General features: G+C 37.3%; 5 protein-coding genes across 5 annotated transcripts; 3 read left to right on the top strand and 2 right to left on the bottom strand.

Annotated features, from left to right (window-relative positions):
- Window positions 1–646: 646 nt before the first annotated feature.
- Window positions 647–2754, bottom strand: LOC6645324 (cytosol aminopeptidase). Its single transcript, XM_002068225.4, has 3 exons — window positions 1515–2754; window positions 991–1455; window positions 647–922 (listed from the first exon to the last, which is right to left on the bottom strand). Exons 1-3 carry the CDS (start codon window positions 2547–2549, stop codon window positions 782–784), a joined length of 1641 nt encoding a protein of 546 aa, XP_002068261.1. The 5' UTR covers window positions 2550–2754; the 3' UTR covers window positions 647–781.
- A 1900-nt stretch (window positions 2755–4654) lies between these two features.
- LOC6645344 lies at window positions 4655–15159 on the bottom strand. Its single transcript, XM_023177345.2, is given in 5 exon segments — window positions 4655–5654; window positions 5735–5930; window positions 6014–6221; window positions 6819–6980; window positions 14590–15159. Coding segments are annotated over 5 exon segments (1572 nt in total). The 5' UTR covers window positions 14782–15159; the 3' UTR covers window positions 4655–4840.
- LOC26530277 lies at window positions 12275–13548 on the top strand. Its single transcript, XM_015177850.3, has 2 exons — window positions 12275–12382; window positions 12438–13548. Exon 2 carries the CDS (start codon window positions 12453–12455, stop codon window positions 13116–13118), a length of 666 nt encoding a protein of 221 aa, XP_015033336.1. The 5' UTR covers window positions 12275–12382; window positions 12438–12452; the 3' UTR covers window positions 13119–13548.
- Window positions 15160–20319: 5160 nt separating the features above from the next.
- On the top strand, window positions 20320–20894 carry LOC124460662. The gene is made up of 2 exons (XM_047011960.1): window positions 20320–20591; window positions 20648–20894. Exons 1-2 carry the CDS (start codon window positions 20481–20483, stop codon window positions 20885–20887), a joined length of 351 nt encoding a protein of 116 aa, XP_046867916.1. The 5' UTR covers window positions 20320–20480; the 3' UTR covers window positions 20888–20894.
- Window positions 20895–23049: 2155 nt separating this feature from the next.
- On the top strand, window positions 23050–25530 carry LOC6645343 (LETM1 domain-containing protein 1). The gene is made up of 5 exons (XM_015177815.3): window positions 23050–23312; window positions 23691–23861; window positions 23956–24585; window positions 24648–24936; window positions 25007–25530. Exons 2-5 carry the CDS (start codon window positions 23764–23766, stop codon window positions 25346–25348), a joined length of 1359 nt encoding a protein of 452 aa, XP_015033301.1. The 5' UTR covers window positions 23050–23312; window positions 23691–23763; the 3' UTR covers window positions 25349–25530.
- Window positions 25531–25653: the final 123 nt, after the last annotated feature.

Below are 25653 nucleotides of genomic sequence, written 5' to 3'. Positions count from 1 at the left end.
TCACCTGAGCATCGTTTATTTCTGACCTTATTACCTTCTTGACTTAATCATCCTAATAAATCATGAATGGGACTTATTGCAATTCTTTTTATTTCTATTAGCTTATCCTCAGAGAGCATTATAAAATACGGAAATGACTAAATGTCTAATACTCTTCTTTGACTTGCCCTTGTTCGCTTTTAAATTGTAGATTTTGGATTTCTTATCTATTCTTTTGGAATTTTCTTTAAGTTTACAAATCTACAACACATTTAATCATCGGTCATTATTGTACTTGTAAACAATCTTACTGTCTATATGACGATCTTCTTAGTTATCTCTTGCTAAAAACCTATACTCTCTAATCGGATTCTGTGGTTGCTTTTAACTCTATATGGTTAGGCGGGCACAGGGGGAAAATAATTCAAACTAAATATAGATAGAATGTATGTGACCTAATTAGTCATTCAGTCACTTATGAACAGTGAATACAAAAAGTCCATGTACATATAAACAACAACTAGTGCTTGCCCTATTTTAGTATCATCTTTATGCGATGTCTTTTAAAAGGTTTACATAATTGAAAAACTATTAAACATATTTTTCTTTGGTCTTGTAAGAAGTGGTTTAAACAAGGTTTATTATTTAAAATACAACACAATTTAAATTCAATTCTGGTGTGCACTTTTATTTTTTCATTTACAAATTGCGTTAATTTTCACGATAAATTTCGAGTCGACTATACTTGGGCTATTGGAGATTAATTCACAAGATTAATACTTGGAGACGACATCTTGGTCATCTATTGGCCCATTTTTGGGGCTGTGTCCTTACAAATGGTTTGAGCAATAAACTCAATTAGAGTACGAGTTGGGCGTCCGGCCATGCCACGGCGCAAATATTCAAAGTCAAGTCCATTGGTGACCATCACATTGGTGGCATCCTAAGAAGACGGAAGAAAATGGTTTATTCCCCCTCAATATGTTCCCCCCCAATATTTCTTGTACTCACAATGTGCATCCATTGGCCACATGGCACAAATTCACGTAGGAAGGCAGCAGCCTTGCAGGGGCGACCTCCACGGCCAATGCCGTAGTTCTGGACATCACTGCGTCCACCGGAACGGACAGCCTTGCTGTAGTAGTTCCACAATGGGAAGCGCCAGACGCGATCGCCAGTGTGCATGCTGGCATGCTTGATCTGCTGCCAGAGTATTTCAGAGTTGGTAAAGACGCCACATGCAGCCTCATCCAAGGCTTGACGCATGTAGCCGGAGCAAGTGCCAATGTCAATAATGCACTTGGGACAGAAGTTCTGGGCATATAGCAGGGCATCGGCCAAGACAAGAACATCTTCATGATCTGTACATTGGATCTCAATGGTCTTGCCGTTCATTGATTTGACCATATCGCCAGGGCGGAAGGAGTTGCAACCAATCACGTTCTCGCACAGTGGGATCAGGCCGCGAATGTTGACCTAAGAGGGAGATGGGATGAGAAAGGCCAAACGCTGCGTGATTTGGCAAATGGACTTACCGGCAAGCGTAGACCGGCAACAGCACGACAGGTGGCCACAACCACGGCAGCACCAGTCATGTCACCTCGCATATTGTACAGTTCCTTACGTTTCTTTAGACATAAGCCGCCAGCATCGAAAGTGATGCCCTGTCCGACCAAAACGATGGGACGCTCCTCGGCACAGGTGCCATAGTAGCTTAGCTCGAGGAAAATGGGAGGTTCGCAAGAGGCCTTGCCCACAGCCAGGAAGGCGTGCATCGATTGGCTCTCGGCCCATCCTTCAACCTTGACCTCCACGTTCACGCCAGACTTACAGAGCACTTCCACCACATTTTGGGCAAAAGCAGTGGGTGTGAGCAGATTGGAGGGCATCTCCTGCAGCTGTCTTGTTAGATTTTGAGCCGCCGCCTTCTGCAGTCCGATGCGCCATCCTTCAATATCACAGACCTCGTCCTTGGTGGCGTACAAGTCAATGGTTGGCACGGATAAACGTGTCTTGGGATCCCGCAATTCCTGATAAGCCCAAATGCCCAGGGCTGCTCCCTCAGCAGCCGATTCAGCATGGCCGCAATTCTCAACTTCAATACGATCCGTGTCCAGTTCTGCCAGGATCTGACAGGCAGCCGCCACAGAGCGGCGGATAGCCTCTTTTTGTTCATCGAGCACCTCGTAGGGATTATATCCCAAGCATTCCTTACCCAGTCCGACGACAGCCACCACGGAATAGTATGGCACACGGTCGGGTTCGATGGCAAAGAGCAAACGAGCCTCGCCACGCTTGGGAATGGGTCCAGACATGCGCAGCACTTCAATCAAACGTCCGCTAGTCTTCTGGATGTTATAGCGCCAGCCAGTTGGTGTCAGGATGCCTGCATCGTTTTTGTCCTCTTCATCCGCATAGACACCGATTACTAGTCCTCGGGATGGCTGGTCGGCGCAAATATCCATCTGTTGGAGCTGCAGCATCTGGTTGATCGCCTGCGAGGCGTAACGACGACATAGCTCAGTGCGTTTTGTCGCCCTAAAAAGGATCTTTCGCGTCAGTCCAAACATGGTGACAGCTGAACGGTTTTTTCGTCCTCCGCAATAATATTACACTTGAATTTTGTTATTTCAATTTGAAAACTTTTTGAATCACGAGTTAGAGAATTATAACTTTTTGTTGTTGCTCCTGAAACATACAACTTTTCTAAAACTACGAATTTTTTGATTTGGTATTGACTCTACGAGACGCCGACGAGAACTAATTTTATGCTCAGTCCGGCCGACATACATGGACAATTTTCCGAAATCAAGCAAAATCACAAATTTCCATGGCCAACTTGATACAATTTCATGGCCTACATTGATTTCATAATTTTTCTAGTTAATTTTACTCTTTTCAAATGATTTACGACTGAGTAACCTTATAACCACGATTAAAGAAATTCATCTTATATGGCCAATATTCCTCAGATGATTTTGGGAGCCACGTGTCTTCATATTCTTAGAAACAAATCAAAAATTCTTGAAAAAGTCTTATATTGGTTAAAAAAATGTCGAAAAGAGTTTCCTCAATCGCTTTCCTCGTTGTCCATTTTAATAAGAAAATATTGGATTCATCTTAATTTTAACTGGCCAACTCTTCTATAAAGAAGGGTATTCTAAGTATCATTACGAAGAGTGTCTTAGATTTAGGGGTTTTTTGTTTTACTTTCTTAGGGCTGTTGAGTATCTGGCTTATAGACTTAATTCCAATCATAATTATTATCTTTTTAAAAGGTCTCAACCATTAGCTTGTCATATAATAAAGAGTTTAAATGATGAATATTTAATTATTGTTTACAGTTCCGGATAACGCTAAGGGCTCGTTACTTTTAGGGGCCTAAATATTCATGGCTTTTGATGCAATTTTAAGAACAAACTTTTTTGAAAATCCCTTTTCAAATTGGCCAAAATGAAGACTGATAAAAAAACAAATAAATTCAAGAGAGTTTATCTTTGCAAATCTGTAAATTAGCATGTTTTTAAACGATTTTCATTGACAACAATTTATATTTTTCAATAAAAAAAAGTATCCGCAAGATAATTTCATAAACAATTGGCCTAATTCGTTTAATCTCTCACATCGAAATTATCAATTGGCTTAGATAGAAGAATGATATTCCATTGATTTCATAGTAACCAAATAAATGAAGCAAAATCAATTTGTATCTATATATATGTATATATATATATTTTCATTTCTTCATTCTTTATTACTTTTTCTTGTTTTTATAATTTATCAAGGTACAATGCTTTCTTTTCATAATACTGCTTAACATTTTGATACACAAACTAGACACAGACACATACATACATACAGTATTGTTTTATTAAGATTATATAGTTGGTTTTTTTAGTTAGTATAAGAATACATACATACATACATACATATGTATGTATATGTATTTATCTACAACACAATTTCGATATCGATTTGTGTTTAATTTCTTATTTTTTGGTTTTTTTTTGTTTTTCGTTTTGTTTTGTATATAAAATAACAATGGCTTACAGAACATTTTTCATCATCATTTCATCATTGTTCTTCAAGTTCTGTTTGTTAACAAATTTTATCCTTTATTTTTGTTTTTATTTTTTATTTATTAATTGTTTATTTTGTTTGTCTTGTACTTCAAATTCAGTATAGAGCGTGTGGGTTACCTTTTCTTTGGGATATGTTTCGGTTTTGTTTTTTATTTTTGTATTTTTTTTTTCTTGTACTTGGTGGGGTGTAGGTGTGTGTGTGTGTGTGTGTGTGTAATGTGGTGTATTCTGATACCGTAAGAAAATATAGTTAGTTTCGATTTTCTGGCTATATGTATTACTTTGGTTTTGTATCTGTGGACAAGGTTATATACTCGGTATTCTTTCCATTTTAGAGGGAGGAAAGGGGCTTAACAGTTTGTTTTTTCTTTTTTTTTTTGTTTATGCTGGGAAGAGAGACTAATTTATAAACTTTGAAAGAGTGCAACAATCTAAGAGTTATAAGAGGCACATTAGTTATTTTGAGCAAATTTCATTTTATGTATGTATGGTTTTTTGTATCTTTTAAGAGACTAAAGCATTTCCATCAGCTGTGAATATTTTGTTGTTGGTTTGTTTGGTAATTAATTTAATGTTTTACTTTTTTTGTTTTGTTTTTTCCTTTGGCATTACGGTTTATCAAAAAGAAAACTAAAATCAAAGCTCAAACGCATGGCTGGGGGCGCTTTAAGCTTATGTACAACATACAAAAAATATTAAAAAAATAAATAAAAACATCATGGAATTTAGCATGGAGGCTCTCACAATAGAGCTTCAGCTTCTTCCATATGTTGTTGCAATCACAAAATCGTCGTCACGGTCACGGGCATTCCCTCGGCATTCACGGACTGCTCGGTTCGCACTCGAGTGCCAAAACTCTCCACACTTGTGGCCTTGCTTAGGTCAATGGGTGGTATATCCTCATCATAGTCGGAGGCCAGCTCCTCCTCGGCTAGGTAGGTGCATTTAACCGGTGTTGGCTCTTCCTCATCCACCTCCACCTCCACCTGCACCTCACCGCCGCCAGCATCGAAATAGTGTGTCTTGTGTGTTGCCTTGCTAATGTTGGCCTTGCTGCTGGAGCACGTTGGACCCATCATATAGATGCCACCATCATCTGTATCTGTATCATCGACGAGGCCATTGCCATCGCCATCGGCATCGCCATCGCCATCACAAACGGCATCATCATCGTTATCAGGACCGTAGGCATGTTGCCCCGTATAGTTACCATAGCCTGCCTCACATTGATAGGGATTGGTTTTCACATGAACATTGCGGCAACTGCCACCGCAATTGTGATGGCTCTCGGCATCGCCACCATTTGCCCTATAACAATGGCCCCTATGCAGCGAATGTCCACCGATATTGGATCCAGTACCCATGCCAGCTGCTGCACTGCTGGAATGGGCCACTGACTGCTATATATGCGAATGGGAGCGAGCTATCGACAATGAATACGGGCTCAAATCCTTTTGTATACGCATGCTGTCGTATATGGGAAATTCACAGCATAATATAAACTTCAAAGCACTTGGCACTTCTACATATACCGCCGGCGGCACAGGTATCAGTGGTGAGGTGGAGGCCTTATATTTGCGATACTCCAATTGACTGTGGACAACAAAAGACAAACAGAATCACCATTACCATATTTACCCTCCTCGGCCACACACTAATGTGGATGAACTTACTCTTTGTACTTCTCATCGGCACTCCGTTCCCGTAATGGTATGCCCGATAAAAACAGTATAATTAATGTGGTAAATATTGGCGATGCAATCGCTACCCATTCATGACCACTTATAACGTTTAGTGATATGGCAAAGATGCCCCACCATATGATTACCTCGCCAAAATAATTTGGATGTCGTGAAACGCTCCAAAGGCCTGGTCAGTAAAATAAAAATAAAATTATAATGGTTAAAGGGCAAAGGGATCATCATCATCATCATCATCATCATCATCATTACCATCATTGCAAAATTTGCCCTGGTTGGCTGGATCCTGGCGAAATGAGAATTTTTGCAAATCGGCATAAGTTTCGGCCAACAGACCAACAACAAACATCACGGTTCCAGTTGAATCCAATGTGGTCATTGTTTTTGGTGCATGCGGTTGCGAATGACGCGGTGAATTGATGATTATGACGGGCAGTGACACAATATACACCCAAACGGCCTGTAATAATGGTTACACATACATATACACACCTATATATCATCAACAAGTGAGATTTGTAATTGCATTGGCAAATTGCCTCCCAAACAAAAAAAAAAAAAATGGGAAAGAAATTTCGTATACAAAATGACTGCAGAACATGCAACAGACAGAGAGACAGACAGGAGAGACACGGAGACAACGAAGGACACCGCAAACCATTAGAACGTTTAGTAGCAGGCGTCACCCACATGTGTCATGGCTTGGCAAAACGGCATTTTAATTGTTGTACCGACTTTTCCCCTCCCCTCCCCACCCACAACCATCACGTTGACACTTGCATTGTGGGTTATGTGTAAATGCTTGGTGGGAGGGAGGAAGGGAGGGGTGACAAGTGCTAAAATATGTAAAAGAACCCTTTGGCACACATGCCAATTACTGACACATTGATTGATTTTTGAACGGGCCAAGTTGAAGGCTCTGTCACTGTCTCTATCTCTCTCTCTCTGTCTCTGTCTCTGTGTGTCATTGAAAGTGAAATTGAAAAGTGGATGATGCCAATGCTGACGCAATTTATACTCCATGCTCAGGACCTTCCATGCCCTTCCATGCACTCACCTGAAATGTCCAGAAAACTGCATAGCGTATTATATTTCGACGAGTATCCTCGAATTGCTTGTCTCGTCCCAATTTGATGATGCGATATAGCAAATATCCGGAGAGCCGGGCACCCCATAGGCACACAAAGAATGTCACCATCAATTGGCGACTATCGTAGGCCTGCAAATGAGTAGAGTAAGTGGTCATAATGGTCTTGCATCCACAGTGGAGTGGAGTGGAGTGGAGTAGAGCAGGCGTCTGCACCACCCCCAAAATTAACCAAAAACCCAGGCCACTTAAAAACTACAGGTTAAATTGCCAAGTGGCGTGCATCAACTACACACACACACACACACACACACACACACACACACACACGCACACATACATCTGCACTTGATGGCAATGGCGCCCCATCAGCATTGCATTGAAATCATTTATTTCACTCTCACCATATACTCTTTGTTTTTTATAGAAAATCTTTGCTTAACTGATTGATTGATGCTGATCAAGAATATATATATATATATAGTTTATGGGCTTGAAAACGTTTCCATCTGTCTGGTTTTTGGTGACTTTATTCATTGGTTTTCAGAAGAAAGACGACAGAGCGCTAAGATTTATACAGATAGGAAATGAAAAGGGACTTTTTTATATGCGATTCAATTTCTATGAAATTTCCAACAAGGGCATTTGGTATTCGTCTTTGCGAATCAAGTGGCCGTCACTTTTTATTTGGTATTTATGGCCTGACGAGCAATTTGCACGAATTTTTCATAGACGCCCCCCAGTGGTTTGCCTTTCTGCCGCTGCTTTTTTTGGTTTTCTGTTTTCTGTTCTGTTGTTTTTTAATTTTTTTTTGTAGAGAAACCGCTTTTTGGGGTGGTCATGCGAATTTTGCATAAATAAAAAGTCAGTACACGCACGACTGCAAGTCTATGTAAGGTATATATAATATATATATTATACATAGATGTATGTATATGTATGTGCTCTGCTGACTTTAGTCATTTGTTAAATAATGAATGAATTCGACTGCAAGTGGACGATATTTTACATATTTATAAATGACATTGGTAGCTGCCAGACCATTCAAAGGGCTTATGAAATATGCAAACAAAAAAAGGAAACAAGTAAAAACAGCTTAAACCCAAAAAGGAAAACCAAGCGTAACACTATTAAATTGCTTTGTCAATGACAGTGAATATGCTAAACCAAAGTCCAGGCACTAAAAATAACATCGCCGTCAGCAGAATACAAAAAAAAAAAAACACAGAATGAAAAATAATAAAACGCCAGCAGCAGTCAAAACTGAGGTCACATGGCTGGGGCTGGGGCTGGGTATGAGGGTTGAAGCTCTTAAAAGGGGATTGGGTATTGGATGCCATCAGCAAACAATTTATACAATTGATAGCCTAATGGGACAGATAGTACGGATACAGACACACATACATCCAAATAGAGACAGAGAGAGGACCAGGAGAGAGAGAGAAAGAGAGACAGACGGTTTCGTTTTGTTGCTAACCATTTTTCATTTAGTCTATATTGTAAGTACATACATGACTTGATTGAGTCAAGGCTTAAGCAATTTTATTGCTCGATTTATAAAAAGAGCTGGCGATAAACCATCGACAAGGAGCAGCAGCGATGCAACCAACTGAATACAAATGCAATAAAGCATTTTTATGTGGGCGTGGATGGACGACAGCAATTCTATACTGTGCAACCAGCAACAACAACAACAACAACAACAACAACCACAAGCAATGACAATAGCAACAAACAGCAGCAGCAGCAACAGCAACAGCAACAGCAGCAGCAATGGCAATGGCAACGACAACAGCAACATCACTTCCGTTTCCGTCCTTGCAAAAGGGCTTTGAGGAAGGAAGGCAGCAAATGAAAGCATGCTTTAAAATCATTTTGCATTGCATGCATTTAACGTGAAACTTTGATAGGGTAAACCGAGTTTAATTTACGATCGATTCGTGTGTGTTTGTGTGCGGTCATAAAAGTCAGCTAAACTATTTTAATTTGTTCTTTATGAGATAGTCATCAAATGTTACTATTATTGTTGTAAAAATAGGTCCCATGGTTTGCGTTTCCTATCGAATTTTATGAGTTTTGTTTGGTTCTTTGTATCTATATACTATAATCTATATTATAAAGATATACAAAAGTGTCTAAATTTACTTTATTATAAAAAGTTTAGTTAAAGAAAACCAATAAATTCTAAAACAATGATTTTTGAGAGATATATGTAGACTAAGGAGAAAAGGTCAAGATCAAGGAAAATACAAACATTGTTTTGTCTTAGCTATGATCAACAATTAATGGAGGATGTTATAAACTTTATCTAACAATCAAACTCAAGAGTAATCCTGATATCTCAAGTCGTTATGGTGATTTACATTTTAGATTTATAATATTAAATAGACATTTTGTTTGTATAACATTAAAGGAACGCACTCATTTTTATAAGCAGATAAAACAAGGTCAATATAGATAGGACTACATCAGTTAGGTCGATAATTTTTTCAACAATTATCAAAATTTTGTATTCATATTGATATTAGTTTAGCAGGCATACAGTGCGTATACTTTATGGATGGCCAAATGATGAAAGGCATGCAAAATTCGCCCCAGTTTTGGATAATATACAAAGAAATTTCAATTGTCAATAACTTTTCAAACTTAAATTACAATTTTTGGATATTTAGTATAAAGTTTGATTAATATAATAACCCAAATAAAGAATGAGAAACTAATAATAATACAGTTGGGAAAAGTTTATCTAAGAAACTTTTAATTTAACTATGTAAATTTAACGATTGAAAGTAAATGTATATAAAGATTAAAAGACAAAGAGCAAAAGGCTTAAGTTGCTTGAAATTTACGATATTGAATTTAAGTATTTAATTAAGACTTTGTTTGCCATCAATTTGGTAACTAGCTGGGCAACAATTCTCTTTGTAAAGAGCCGTTAGTTAGCAGGGAGCTTAGGCAGACCCAGACATCCCAACCACCCAGCCAACCAACTAGACAGACAAACAGACAGACAGACAGTGGAACAGAGAGAGAGAGAGAGAAACTGAGAGAGCGAGAGAGAGAGAGACAGACAGATGAAGGGCCCTCACGTACGCCAAGGTCATGCAGGCGCAGGCAACAACAGTGCAAAATAGAGAAGAAAAAAAAAAGCCAATGGGCCTTGCCTGGGCGTAACCTTTTGTTTGCCAGCAAGCAAGGCAATGACTATGTATTTGTGTGTGTGTGTGTGTGTGCTAGTATTTGTGTTTGTGTCTGCGTGCGTATGCAAAATTCAGTTTTCAATGTCAGCAAGCAACCAAAACCGCTAACCACTCTTCTTTCACTTCCTCTCCCTTATCATCTCCTCCGCCCGGCCACCAATGCCCACACACTCATTCATACCCATTGGCTTCCTAGTTCACTAGTTTAGTTTTAAATTGCTGTTAAATTTCGGTGCGACTTGCCATCTTCCACTTAAGCCAACTGAGAATATTGGCCATAAGCCAAAGAAAATTAAGAAACGGAAAAAAAATTAGAAAAGGGCTATCAGTTACCGTCAAGAGATCTATTTACAAGGTTGTTCGATAGCAATGTCCTTGATGCCAGCCTGGCATCCAGGATCAGGCGTTTAAACTTAATTTCTAATGCATTCGTTTTTGGTTTGTGAGCAAATTTAATAAAGACAATTAATATATACACACACACACAGACACATTTCACTGTAATTGTTAATTGAATTGCTTAGAAATTAATTAACTAATTCAAAACATTTATGCATATTTCTTTATAAATCTGTATGAAACGATTAACACGATTATTTAACGAGAAATTTTAAACACTTTTCCATTGTCTGCAAATAAGTGTCTTTCACTCACACAATAAAAAAAACTCAGACAGAAACTGTTTTTGTCGCGACTGACTTAGCTCGCTCGCGCTCTGATCGAGACAGTTATTTCTGTTTTCGTTTCGCTCAAGTCAAACACTGATCGATTGCTTGAGTTAAATGAAGCAAATTGTCTTTTGCGTATGTATGGGTAAACACACGCGATTGATGCGTTCGTATTTACATGCACACGAAAGGCAAAGATCATTTCTGTTGAGTTTTTTAGTCAAACTGTCTTTTGTTGAGACTCTTTGTGTGATCGAAAATCGTATTGCTTTTTACGCGACACTCATTTGAGAGCATCACACAAATGAGTCAATGCAAAGCGCTTGACAAAAACCAATTCAAAACAAAACAAAGAGAGCCGCTCAGAGCGAGATCGTTTCTGGACAATCTTTTCGGTTATGATACGACGCGTAGCATATAAGAAAAAACGATCAACTGTCATTTGCGAACTATGGTTTAAACACATTTGGCAACATACGTTGCGTATACGTTATACATTTAAAGTTTTAACTTATATATTTATTACTCTAGCTAACCTATTCGGCGTATACGTTACATCAAGTTTTAATTTTTACTCTCTAGCCAACTTGGCAATGTAACAATTGCCGCCAATTAAAGCACCTACTCCTTTTGGCCAAGACTAAGCTTGTGGCGAATTCTAAAAATAGCTTAGCTATTTGTCATTATGTGTTTGCTAATCCTAATATTGAATGGAATTCAAAGATCAATGGTAAAAAATAAGTATGTAATCCGCAAAATTTATGGGGAATATTTGGTGGTTTCCACACTTTTAAGACATAACAGACTAGGAAATAACAATTACATCCCAATGTCTGAGAAATTTTTTTTATTTTGTTACCTAGTGTTATCGATAACGCTAATATGAGAATACAATTTTTTGTTCAATAGTGTAATCGGCTGTAAAACCTAAATGGGAAATCAAAGTAGCCGGGAGACAAAACTTCAAATTTGAAACGTAGTTTTCAGCCTCAAAAAGTTTACCTGGTTGCCTTCATTCCTTAAGTTTATCATTCTAAACCGAATCCCAGTGGCAAACACACATAAGTATATTGGAGCTCCAACATAAACAAATAAGAAAACTCTAAACGACAACAACAACAAAAAATCCTAAACCAGTATTTAGAAAAAAAGTAAATCAAAATTTCAACTAAAAACACTAAGTATCAACAAAAACTTAAAAAAAAACGCGCTAAAAAAAAACAACAAAAAAAGTACAACAAAATTTCAGCAAAAAACATAAAAAAAAAACTTTAAAAATACATACTTAAAATATCAACAAAAAAATTTAGAAAAGACGCGCTTATTATATTAACAAAAAAAATTAAACAAACGCGCATAAAATATCAACAAAAAAAGTACAACAAAAATTTCCTCAAAAAACATAAAAAAAAAAACTTTAAAAACATTCAAAATATCAACAAAAAAAATTGAACAAACGCGCCTAAAATATCAACAAAAAATTTAAAAAAAGCGCATAAAATATAAACAAAAAAAGTACAAAAAAATTTCGGCAAAAACATCAAAAAAAAACTAAAAAATAACAATATCAACAAAAAAATTTAAAAAAAAGCGCTTAAATATCAACAAAAAATATAACAAAAAACACACTAAAAGAAAAATCACAAGAAGAAAACCCCAAGTCAGAGTAAGTTGAAAAATCGTTGGTTCACAAAGGACAAGCTAAAGTCTAGACATCTCAGGAAGTTCAAGAAACGATGAATCGCAAGTGGAACGGTAAAGGTAAAGCTGGAGCCCCATCTACAGCGGGAGCCCCATCTACAGCGGGAGCCGATCCATCTTCATCCTCATCGGGATCAGGATCATCCGGCATAGACATTACAGAACCAATCTTCAATTGGCAGCCAAATTTCCTCCGAGCAGGAGGACCAAGTGATATTGTGACTTGCATGGAAAATATGCCATCCGCAGGAACGGTTCGTGCAGCAGTAGAGACGGTTTTTACAGTAGCAGCGACGGCGGTTCGTGCAGCAGAGACTTGGAATGAATTGGGTAACATGGAAACCCAAAATCTCCAGGATGGCCCGAAACGCCCTTTCAAGGCACCTCCTCGAATTAAACCAAGAACAACAAAACCAAAACCAACAGGAACAGCAACAGCAACAACAACAACAAATAAAAAAAGGAAACCAACAGACCGAAAACGCCTACAAGCAGAAGTGGCAAAATACAAGTCGTATAAGCGATTAAATTCAATGAGAACTAATTACTTAAGATTTTTGTACTTGTATGTCCGCAAACATACCACTTCGACGTCAAAGCTGTCAGACGTAATCATGGATGGGGCTCGTGCCTGGACAGCGCTCAGTAATGACCAGAGATTCAAGTATCAATTTCCCAATGAAAAGGACAAAAGTAAATAAGCAAACCCCTACCTCTGATCCACACAAACACACTTACACACACACTTAAACACACACACACACACACACACACCATACACTTACACACCTATAATCTTGGCCAAGACAAATCTACCTGCAATCACAACAAATCCTCACTCTTACATACAACTCACTGATATGCCACGCCCACTAAACCACTATAAGCCAACTCTTCACGTACCTCTACCTATATGCGTAACAAACACACACACGCACAACCAATCGCACAACCAAACGTCACATGTAATTGTACATTTTTGCACAAAATGTTTGTACTTCTAAATTGTTCGTCAGTTTTCTTATGTTTATTGAGGCTATGCCCATGACATACCATTTGAATGGTTTCTAAATTTTAAATATGTTAATAATTCTATAATATTAAATTCTAAATTCCTATAGTTAATGATAATATAATGGCATTTTTATTTAACGGTTAAAATGGGTATATTTAAGTCTGTCAAAGTAAAAAGCCACAGAAAACGGTGAAAATATAAGACCTTAAGTTTGTTGTGGTATAAATCCCAGGTACATACTTATATATTCTAGATTCATATCAACAGTCTCTAAAGATGCTACATTATTTATACTTAGAATCGAGTTACCATTTTAAATATAGACTTATTATGGTCTAGTTCATTTTGATTTTATGTCATTCATTCTGGGGAAAAAGTATCACTTCGGATCATACAATCCGATGCCACAAGCTATGTATATAGATTCTTTATCGGCATGACAAGACGAGTCAATATCTATTCGACTGACCCTCTGGTTAATTAATCAGGAATCTACTGGAATATAACTTGCTATCTAACATTTTTTTTGACGAATTGAGATCAAGTGTGACAATACTTCGGATCGTAGCACTATAACATAGAAACTAGCGATCAAAAAACCTACATTATAAACAAATATATTAGGAATTTATTGAAGAAATGAAATATTTCAAAATGGCTGCACTAAAAAGGACATATGAACTTCTGTGCAGCTAAAGTAAACTTCTACTTGTAATACGTAAAAAGGTTTTATATCCAAATCATCTTCCAAATAAAAGAATTTTTGAGGTTTCACCCAATGATTTCGATTACGACAAATTTAAACGGAAGAAGAACTAATAGAATTTTGAAAATTCGAATTCAATACAAATCTTGCTTCAATTTGACATTAAGAAAAAGTTTATAAAGACAAAACAATAATAATTTGTTTAATTGTTTATTTTGAATCTGCTCCTTGCTGCTAGTTTTAGATATCTTAAGTTACAGCTTTCTTGGAGGTCTAAGAACTACTTTCCAAAAGTCTTTTTATAGTATCTTGGTATAACGAGAACAATCAGGATTCTAGAACTTATGGCTAAATAAAATCAAAATATATATGTGTATATTAGTTAAGGAATAAAATTGCTCTAAGATATCACTCCCCCCATTATTATCGTTATTGCAATAATTTCACTTACCTTTGATGGCCGATCGATTTGACCTAGAAAAAAGGTCAGCAACGAGATGATAATGAAATTAACGCCGCCAGCAAAATCGGTCAATTTGTCCATGTGTAGGATAGAGTTGATCAGGAAGAATAATAATTGCATGCTGGCAATGACAATGGCGCTAATGGCAAAATGATCATAGTCAAATATGTGAATGGCCATTGTTCTTATATCTCGTTCGGTCTTTATTTATCTGTCTATCTCTCCCTCCCTCTCTCTCTCTCTCTCTCTATTGGCTGGGTGTTCCTTTAGTGTAGTTTATCAACAGGTTGTACCTCAGGGTGTTGTTGTTGTTGTTGTTGCTGTTACTACTTAATATTGTAAAATGTTTGCCTTTGCCATGGCTTCTTCTCCACCACCCACGTCGGTTTCCTTCTCCTCCACCTGCTCGTCGTCCTCCTTATCCTTCTTCCGCTCAACGGCACTGACTTGCTGTCTCCCTCCGCTTCTCGCTTAGTTTTTGGGCCCTTAAATGTTTACATGCCGCTTGGCCGTCAGCCAAGGAGTGGTCCTGCCGCCTGCTCCACCACCACCGCCACCACCACCTCCTCCTTCTCCTCGTCCTTGTCCTAGTCCTTCTTCCGCCTGTGTGTGTGTGTGTGTCTGCCTTGATTATATATTTATGTGATGATTGTTTATTTGGGGTCGCCTCTGCAAAGTGCAATAAATAATGCAATTTGTAAATTTCATGGCAGCTGCAAGTTATTTGCTTAATGAAAACTTAATTCAATTTACTCGCGCCCAGCTCGTTGTAGCGAGAGAAGCTCGTTGGCCCAGGCACGTGAAGAGGGCATAAACCGCAGCCACAGGCATCCCATCCCCATTCCTTCTTTCTTTTCACACTTGTATTTCTATTTAAGCACCAAAAATGTTCGCTCCCATACCACGACACTTTCCCTTATACACACACACATACATATATATTCATTCAAGTGTTTGTGTCTGTGTGTGTGTGCATTGAGCCAACAAATCGGTGGCAAAACCATACAGCGTAAACCGTCAGCCCTTCCTTTGCCAGCCATCATCTTATAAACTGTGTTTCTTCATGGCACTTTTACCAAGAAGTGGGGGAAATAAGATTAGTTTCCTTTTTAAATGCCTGGTTGGATTAAAAAAGGTTGAACTAACAAAAAGACCATTCCCCAAGTAATTAAGTATAATTAAAGTGAAGTGCAAATCGTAAAATGGAAATATTATGGATGACGTAACGATCCAAGTGTTTAAACTATGAAAAGTTCTTTTCATAAAAGTTTTGCAGAAATTATTTTCACAAGATAAACCTTCTGACTCCATGGAAACTTTGTAAATCGAAGTGCCAAAACGTGATTATTGATTCCTGGGGTGCCCATAAATTAGGTGATCTTTATAGAGATCAAAGGTCTTAACTTCTGGGCTAGGTAATGATAGAACACTATTTCTATGTTACCAATAAAACGTGTTGAAATATGGCTAAGGGCCAAAAGGATTAAGTGGTTCTTAAGTACATTCAATGGCCTCGATGCCAACCTAAACGATAGAGAAAGAAAGTTCCATTGATTTGATTAGGTTTTTTTTTTCCTTTTCTATTGCTCATTTATGTTTATGGCTCATCGCAATTGTTGTGCTTCCTTTCTTTTGTTTCTTTTTTGTTGCTAACAAGAGCCTTGTAAATTGGCGAATTTCCCAAATGTCTTTCAAAGAAAGTCAGTGGCGGAAATAACTCAACAAATTGTTACTTAATGGCTGGCAACAAGTTTGGGTATCAAACTCATTATCATCATAGATTGAATTTATTTACAATTTGATTAAAGAACTGAACACTCGATTTGATTGATAAATTGATAGACTATTTGCTTATTTTTTATGGACCTAACTTAAAATTAATAAAGTAGTTGAAAATCTATTTTGCCTAAGACCAAAGTGGCTATGATGAAAGGAGGATAAAGTAAACTAACCCAGAGAAACTACAAAATTATCTAATTGAAAATTTTTACCTCCTCTATAGATACATATTAGGCATGATTCTTTATTTGGATTAGTTAATTAGAGGTTGAGTTGACGTAGGCATTTTCTTATATTTGTTAATTTAGTTGCTTTCCCTTCTTTCCCATTTGCTTTATACCCGATTTCACGCTAAAAGGTATGCTATAGTTTTTGTTTTCTCTACTGTTGTTCTTGCTGTGCTCTGTTGTTGTCTCTCTCTATTTCTGTCTCTGCTTGTCAGAAGGAAACATCAACATTTCAGATTCATTAAAGTGACACCCGCGGCGTATTCAAGGCCTAGAAACAAAAAGCAACACAGCAACCATGTTAAACTTGCTCCTTATGGCCAACACACACACACACACACACGTATGTATATGCAGGCAAATCGTGTGTATGTGTGTGTGTTTCAGAGCCAGTCAGCTGAAAGTCTGTTGCTGTTGCCACTTGGCTTGTGTTTCTGGCGTTCTTGTGTGTGTGGGTCTCCATCTCCTTCTCTGTTGTAGGTCCCGGTTCGGGTCCGGGTTATTTGTTGCCGCAAGACATTGACAAGGTGTCTGCCAGGCTGTCACTCGCACACTCACCGCAAGTCACTGCAACTGCTATCCTCCTGTGTGTGTGTGTGTGTGTGTGTGTGCCTCTGAAATTTGCATACAGAGTTACCTCTCATCCTGTCGACCACATAGTTTTTCTTGTAAACTTTTTCCCCCAACACTTTTAAACACATTTTCGCGTGCTTTGCATTCTTCACGTCGCCGTCGCCGACGCTGACGACTTTTCTTTTCCCTTCCTTGCTCTGCCTTTCCTTTTCCTTTCCCTTTCCCTTTCATTTCGTCGTTTTCATTTTCATTTCTCGTTTTGGCATTTTGGCATTGTCGCCACCTCCTAGTGAGCATTTTGTTGGCATTAAGGGAAAAATGTTTAGCTTATGAATGCTTGACAAAAATGAACAAGAAAAGCTGCTCAAAGATTATTTGCACGACTTCGTAAAACTAGAAGGATTTCCTTATGGCACAATATAATAATGGCTATAATATGCTCAATATGTTTATGCTAAAACAATGCGATTAATGTTTCTTTCGAATGCAAAGCTAAATTATTTTGGTTCCACTCTTTCAATATGAATATATATATTATTCTTATAAGGGTATAAAATTTGTAAATTATGTAAATCTCTAAATAACAACAAAAATGTATAACTGAACTCTTGGACACATTTATATATCTGTAAATTTCTCTAAATGAGTTGGAATCAGCAGAAGTCAGGCAGAAAGAGTTGAAAATCTAAGAGATCACACAATGAATTCGATGGTTTTCAATGGTGAAGAATTCAGACTTTAATCTAAACTAATTATATACTTTGTTTAATTTTTATCATAGTAGATTATTAACTTTAACCTTCTCACCAAATTCACACGCACACACACACAGAAAGAGAGAACTTTAAGTGCAACCCTTTCAACACAAATTTCATGGTCAAGGTAAGAGACAATTGCATTCGGGTTAGAGAAGTGCGACAACAATTTGTCGTTCCATTTTAGTTTTATCTATGCATGTATCTGTATGTGTGCATGTGCTCTCTGTCAATGGTTTAATTTCTAGTTGTTGTTGTTTGCAATGAAATTCTAGCATATAATGCAATTTGCTACGGTTCAACGGTGCGTATGATTAACCCTATAACAACAGCAACTTGGGTATACATACATATACATACATATATAGTACCCATTGCCAATTTGACTTGATCGGATTCTGTAAAGCAATTTTCAGTTAACGGCACTTAAAAACCGAACCTGCAAACTGCAATATTAAACTGCCCCTGCCCATTATCCAACCTCTCCCAGCCCAAGTTTATGCCTAATTAACGATTATATTGCGCTGTTGTCATAGCTGCCACTTTGCTGTGCCATCGGCCAATTAGGCCAATATTCTGTCAGCCAGCCATTCAGCTAGTCACTTTTGTGTTGATTCTATTGATTGCCCATGTAGTTAATGTCATTAGGTAAACGGGCAATGTCACAATTAATGTTGATCAAGAAATAGACAATAAAATGATTACACCGTAAAAGTAAAACAATAAATTCTTGTCTTGCTTTAGTTGTATATCTAATGACTAAATTAGTTCTTTTACAAGAAATCTTCCTAAAACGAATTTAGATTAAAGCTATCTGATATTGCATATTTTTGGGGGATAAATTTCCATCATTTAACATCTTAAATCGGCCCATATCGAAAAGTAAGGTAAATTTCTTAATAGATTCTACATATTCTATTGTATTATTTTTGCTTGAATTGCTTCAAACAATATTCAAAAAATGTATTTCAATTTCAATATGAATGATTCTAACTTTGACTCAAAAGGGTTTTTAACATTAAAGAGATGGTAAATGCACTTAAAATATCTTCTTAGATGTTTGAAGCTTAGAAACTGTAACCACAAGAGATTTTATCGATTTTTATTCTTCACGGACAATTTATTTACTTTCCATTTTGTCGAGTGTATCTCTCTGGCCATCTTTGGGCTAATTGTTTAATCGGTTCGAGCTTATATTGAAAACGTTCTATTGGCCAACATTGGTGTAACAACAATAACAATAAACTTATTTGTTCACCAAGAAATAAACTGCCAATAAACTTGATGGCCAAGATGAATGGATGAAAATAGAGTGGAAACTTAAGTAAAGATTTGATCAGACATTAAATGAATGCAGAACGTAATTATTTTCTGTCAATGGTTTTATAATTGAAATGGGAAAATGTTTTGCTTTTATCTTGATGTGGTGAATTGTGGCCAAAGCAAACATTTTTAAATAAATCAATTTTATAGCATTGTGTTTGAACACGTTTCGCGCGGCCGCGAAATGGAAATGGAAATTGAAAGGCATTAAACTTGAAATTGTTCATAAATATGCAGAATCATTGGCAAACAATTCAATTGAAATTATAGCTCATAAATTACAAATAGCTGTATGATTTGGCTAAATTGTATTCGAGGTCATCCCATGCTATTGGCCAAACGATAAGCAAGGCGTGGGAACTGGCCACAGGACACATACATACATATGTATGTACCTGCATACATTTGTCAATTATACATACATATAATGGCATTGTATCCTTGAACCTGTGTATCCCATAGATACATATGTAGTTAAAAGTGCTGAAGCTATTTATTTACGCAGTCAAGGTATTTGTGTTATTTATATTCTAACAATGCTCGTTGCGGTTGCTCGACTACATAAATACACACATATTGACGTTTCCTTCAATTGAATTTCTCCCCCAATGTAGACACCTTTCACTACCCATACAAAAGCAGACACACGCACACACACTCGCACATAAATTCACAGTGTTTCTATCTCTATTTAATTGAATATCTTTCATTTATCTTAAACGGCTTGATTTTAAGCTTTAGTTAGTTTAAATACTGACATCTCTTTCAATTATCATCAACCATAATGGTCGCAATTAATTTATTTAACAATCATAAGTTGGCTTAGATGGAATGTTCCAGCTGATAATAAGTTAATAACAAGTAAGAGTATAAGCAAGGATATAAAAAAAATAGCATTTCTCTTTTTCCATTTCATAATTAAACTCTAAACAAACTTAATAATACTTTTCTCTCTTTTCTAGTTTTGAAATTTATCTAGTTTAGTGAGTTGGAGCTTCTCCACTAGAAGCTAAAATATGCTATTAAGAAAGTTTTGTGAAAGTTTTCATTGAAAAGTTATTCCAGGTGCACATGGCAAACATTTAGAAAAAAAAACAAAATCGAATCTTTGAAATGGTCGATTTTTAGGCTAAACTCCAAAGGAGTTTCTCTTTGCTGGAATTGAACTGATAATGTTAAATCTATTACACTGTTTCTTTGATTAAATGAAAAGTTTAACAAAATGGACAGAGACAAAATGAAAATTACAAGAAATCTATTTGAAAGTGTTGGTTATGAAATTGCATTGAAGGGAAAGGAGGAGTGTCTGCGTTTTAAGGGACACTCTTTGAAAGTATGTATGTATGTATGTATGTAATCTCAGGTGATTCCTTTACTGTTTCGGCAAAGAAAATGGCTTCAAATGCACCCTGTGCCAGAACGGGATTACCGAGGACCCGGAACATGTCCCATTTTGTTGCCCAAGATTTCTACGGAGAGACACAAACTGAAGGACATTCTGGGATGGACACCCACAGTCGAAAAGCTCAGGATCTGATCTGCAATCCGCCGACTAGAACGTTTAAGAAATTAAGATGGGGCATAATAGGCCCCCACTTAGTCCCGCAGGTTTCCAATGGCATCTTCTAATATATATCTATCCTTACTGTTATTTATTGTTCTTATTAGTAACGTCTTGTAAGGTATTATAGTCACTGGCATTTTGGTATTGAAAAGAATCTAAGAACTGTCATCGTATTATTAAGCATCTTCAATTCATTCTAGCCAAAATCTTAAATTTTAAAATTTGATTTAAATGATGAAAAATAAGTGGAGTCTGAGTTACTCAAGCAGAAAGAAACTTTTCTCTAAATTTTAATCTCTTCATTTTCAGATTGCAGTTAGTTTATTAAACTGGGTTTCAAATAAAGAAATAAATAAGTTATTCCGATTTTTATTGTTTTATAAAGGAAAAAAAGGACTTTCTGAGCATCAATAATAACAAATTTGCCTAATACCACATTCTCATGTAAATCATGTATTCAACACGATTTGTATGCGATTATCCAAATGCATTTTCTACTTATGTATATGTGCATCTCATTCTTTCCTCTTTCTGCTTATGGACATTACATTGTAATTTCTTGATTTTTAACACGACTTTTGAATTTCTTAATATTTTTCCTTGTCAAATGTCACAATTCGGATTGGATTTCAATTGCTTACTTAGTTTTATACTAAAGTCGTTTTTCTTGTTGAATTTCTTAACATTTTGCCGTATGACACGATGTTTACTTAGTTTTATACTAAAAAAAATATGAGAGTTTTATACTAAACAATATGATATACTAGTTGGAGTGAGGTATACATTAAGATGTGAATTAATAAAATAGTGTACCCTTAATATTGTTGAATAATTCCAAACTTTGGATTGAGAACCTACATATGCAGCTTGAAACCTTAAATAAACTCGAATGATTGAAAATAAGTCGCTTAATCACTTTAATTTCCTATGAGAACTAGCTGAACATCTCTTTAAGACCTAGGACAAGTGCCTAGCTAGATACAAATAGAGTTTAAGCCACTGTAGATAAATATAAACACATTTATGACTGTAAGCTAGTTATTTTCCTTCGTTTTTTTTTTCTATCTGTTGTTATTGCTGTTGTTGTTTGCTGTTTTCCTTTCTCATATGTATGTATTTCTATTTTTATGAACTTTGCCGTGGCAATGGTACGGCTCTGTCGGTTGGTTGGGTCTGTTGTTTTGGTCTGTCGATTGTTGGGTTGTTATCTACGAAATTCTAGTCGACATATTTGCCTTATACGATGTTATATTATGCATGTGTCAATAACTGAGTAACTGAGCCGTTTTCCTGGTTCGCTAAATATAAGATATGTATGCTTACAAATAAATAAGTAAACAAGAATATATTCACATACATGCGTAGGTGTACATACATACATACATGCATACATATTGTATGGGTAAATCGGCAAAAGGAGCAAAATGAAAGCAGCTGAAAGTAAGCTGAGCGCAAAAAAAAAGGAACGCGTACACACAAAGATATAAAAGAGACAAACAAATATATGTATATATACATAAGTATATACGTATAAACTTTATGCTTATGTAGACCACAGCATATACATATACATATGTATGAATGCTTTTATGTATACACATACATAAGTATGTATGCATTAGGAAATGTCTTCTATTGCTTGGCCACAAGTTGAAAGTCAAGTAACTTGGACACGCGCTAAGTTTTATAATTTCTTATTGAAGGTCTTCTTTCCGCACACACACACACACACAGAGAAAAAAGTGTTTGTGTTTGTGTGTGTGTGAGAGAGAGAAAGAGAGGAGGCGTACCACAACAACATGCTTTTAACGCTTCTAAACAACTAACGCACATTTCCGTTTCCGTTTCCGTTTATGCCACAAAATGGCCAAAAGTAGCTGGCATTGATGACTGATGGTTGTTTCAGTAAAGTGTGCCACAGGAGAAGTGAGAAAATTCGTGGTAAGGGGTCTTGGATGAGAGGTACGGGGGGGTGTTTGTACTGATTAGTTACGTTTTTCGTTTTGTTGGCCTAGCCGTGGCGCGTGTGTTTCAGCTTAATTTTTCTTATTGTTGTTGCTGTTGTTGTTGTTATTGTTATTGCTGCTTGCAGCCAGCATCTAGTACGAGGCGAAAACAAAAATTATATACTTATATACAAGAGAAACAAAATTTTTTGAAACGAGCCCAAACAAAGCAACCGACGCAACAGACGTCTACGGGTCAACTAACAAATTTGAATCCGTATCCTCACAACATCACCAGTAGTCGACCGAACAACAGCAGCAGCTGTTATTAACCTACAAATACAAAGCAGTGCACACAAAACTGCTTATGTGGTAAAAATTGCGCATATTTCAAATATTTTTATAACGCTCTCACTTTTTTAACGCGCATTTTTCGTCATTATCGGGCAAGCAAAATTATAAAGTGTTCAAATCGTCAATTTTAAATTTAACGGTAGTGCTATATTTCATAACGGTATTCGCGAAGTCGTCCATCAGCCAAAAGGTATGTTATTTAAATGTGCATAGCACAAATTTTTTCCTTTCCAGTTGCATTAAACAGCGCCATCTATCGCCGGTCTGCCTAGTGATGTTGGCCGCTCTTTGGCTTTTAGCCAGAAAACGGTCAATTGCAAGGTGGTGATGAATAACTACAGGAAAAAAAGTAAAAATATAACTGTATACTTAAATTGCATAAGGTTTGGTGTAATTTGATCATTTAGTTTTTGTTATTTGCATCTTTCTCTTCCATGGAAATATGGCAAATCTTTAGCTAAATTTTCAAGTTAGCCATAAAAGAGCTATTTCGACGGCACTGTATTAGCGTATAAGTGATACCTTATGTGAAATTGATATTGGAGCAATTATCATAATATTACTGTAGGTCCACAGGTCCTGCCGAATTGCCGGTTGCGTAATTGTGCGAGGGCGAGGAATACATAAAGTCACAGGAACAAATGGCGTTCGCTCTGCGAGCGGGCCGTTTGGCCAGCACTGGAGTCACCTGGTGCTTGCGCCAGGAGCGCCGGCAGCTCTTACAGTTGTATATAGTCAGGTGAGTGAACCCCCTAGCCCCCGCATCCGACCCTGCTAAGGGATTACTATCATGGCCGATGACCTTAATTTGTTTTGTAATTTACCATTTACAGTGATAAGATGCGTATACATAGATTCCCCTTTGGCAGCCAATCTCAGCAACAAGCTGGCGAGGGAACAACAGGAGCACCGCCGCAACTCAAAAGAAATGTCGCCTCCGAGATAACCAGTGTGGGCAAGGTTATCTATGAAGCTGGCTGGGATGCCAATAAACCAAAAGACGTTCCCATAGTGGGAGCAACTCAACAAACTACAACAGTCTCGACATCGTCTGCCGCATCAGCATCGTCATCGGATTCGACTTCCGATGATGAGAAGTTGCCCAAAGAATCGCAGGATATGCAGAAATCGAAACGCGAACAGATGCGGGACAATATGCAGGATTATATATTCACACGCTATTTCAACTATGTTAAGAACTATGACAAAGTGCTGGAGAAGAATTTCCCCAAGGCCATGCAGCTGTACAATGTCTTCTTTGACGGGGTCAAGGATTTCTTTGGAGACATGAAACGCTTCTTGAAAATTGCTCGCATTGCTAACGATTCGCCGCAGGGGATACGTGCCTTAAATCGCCAGGAGCTCGAGTTGTATATGCAAATGCCCAGAGATATGATGAAAGTGGCTCCAGCCTTGATTGGATGCTCTCTGCCAATGGTTGGCTATGCATTCTTTCCGCTAGTGTAAGCTCACCCATTTATCCACCTGACCGACTAATAATTCAAATTGTTTTTATCTTTTATAGCTTTTGGTATCCACGCACATTTCTCACATCCCATTTTTGGACGCTGGAACAGCGTTCAGATTTCCAGAACTATTACATGAAGCATCGCCTCCAATATAACAAGTCTGTGTTCCGTTGCCTCCAGGCCAAATTGAAGTCCTTGGCCGGACATCACAATCATGCCGAATTCGAATGCATCTTAGGTCAACTGGGCAGTGGAACACATCCCACTGCCGAGCAATTGATTGCTGTGAAAGATATCTTTGCCGAAGGTCCCTATTCCCTATTGGGAATGTCGCGTAAACATGTCGTAAGATCCCCATACTAAACACTCATATATACAAAGAGCCAATAATTTCATCTTTCATCTTTTTCGGCAGAAATATCTGGTCAAGATGCATGGCCTACCGAATAGCATCTTTAAGCGTCATCGCCTACATGAGCATGCCTTTCTAGTTCACTACATGGACCAGGCCATAACCAAAGAAGGTGATGTCCACAATTTGAGTGTGGACGCCTTGCGCTACTCCTGCTATTTGCGCGGCCTCAATCCGGTTAATCTCAGCAATGAGCAAATGATTGAATGGCTTCGTAATTGGGTCAAAGTCTCGACGTCCATTCAAGGAGAGCACATTACCTTGTTCCTTCACTTGCCCATTCTTCTGGGTTACAATCACCCAAACAACTGGAAGACCATATACTGCAAGACCGAGGCTAACTAATTGTTGTACCATCAAGTCAGATCATTTTAATTTGGTAGACTGCTTTAAAGATTGGACTGTTTTTTTTTTTTTGTAATTACATATATTTCTATGTTGTTTCATGGGAGCAAATAAAATTGTTAAAGGAAAAAAAGAACTCTATACGCAATTTAAATTTTGTGCGGTTCAACCTTCGAAATCCACTTATGTTAAGCGTTTCAGATCATTAAAGTACCATTTTTACTGAATTGCACACAGATTATCGATCTATTAAATGTCAACCCTCTAATCTCTGTTAGTTAAAACTTAATTAGAAGAGAAGAACA

This window comes from Drosophila willistoni (assembly GCF_018902025.1).
Source record: "Drosophila willistoni isolate 14030-0811.24 chromosome XR unlocalized genomic scaffold, UCI_dwil_1.1 Seg143, whole genome shotgun sequence".
Lineage (NCBI taxonomy): Eukaryota > Metazoa > Arthropoda > Insecta > Diptera > Drosophilidae > Drosophila > Drosophila willistoni.
This window is presented reverse-complemented; position numbering and strand designations above follow the sequence as displayed.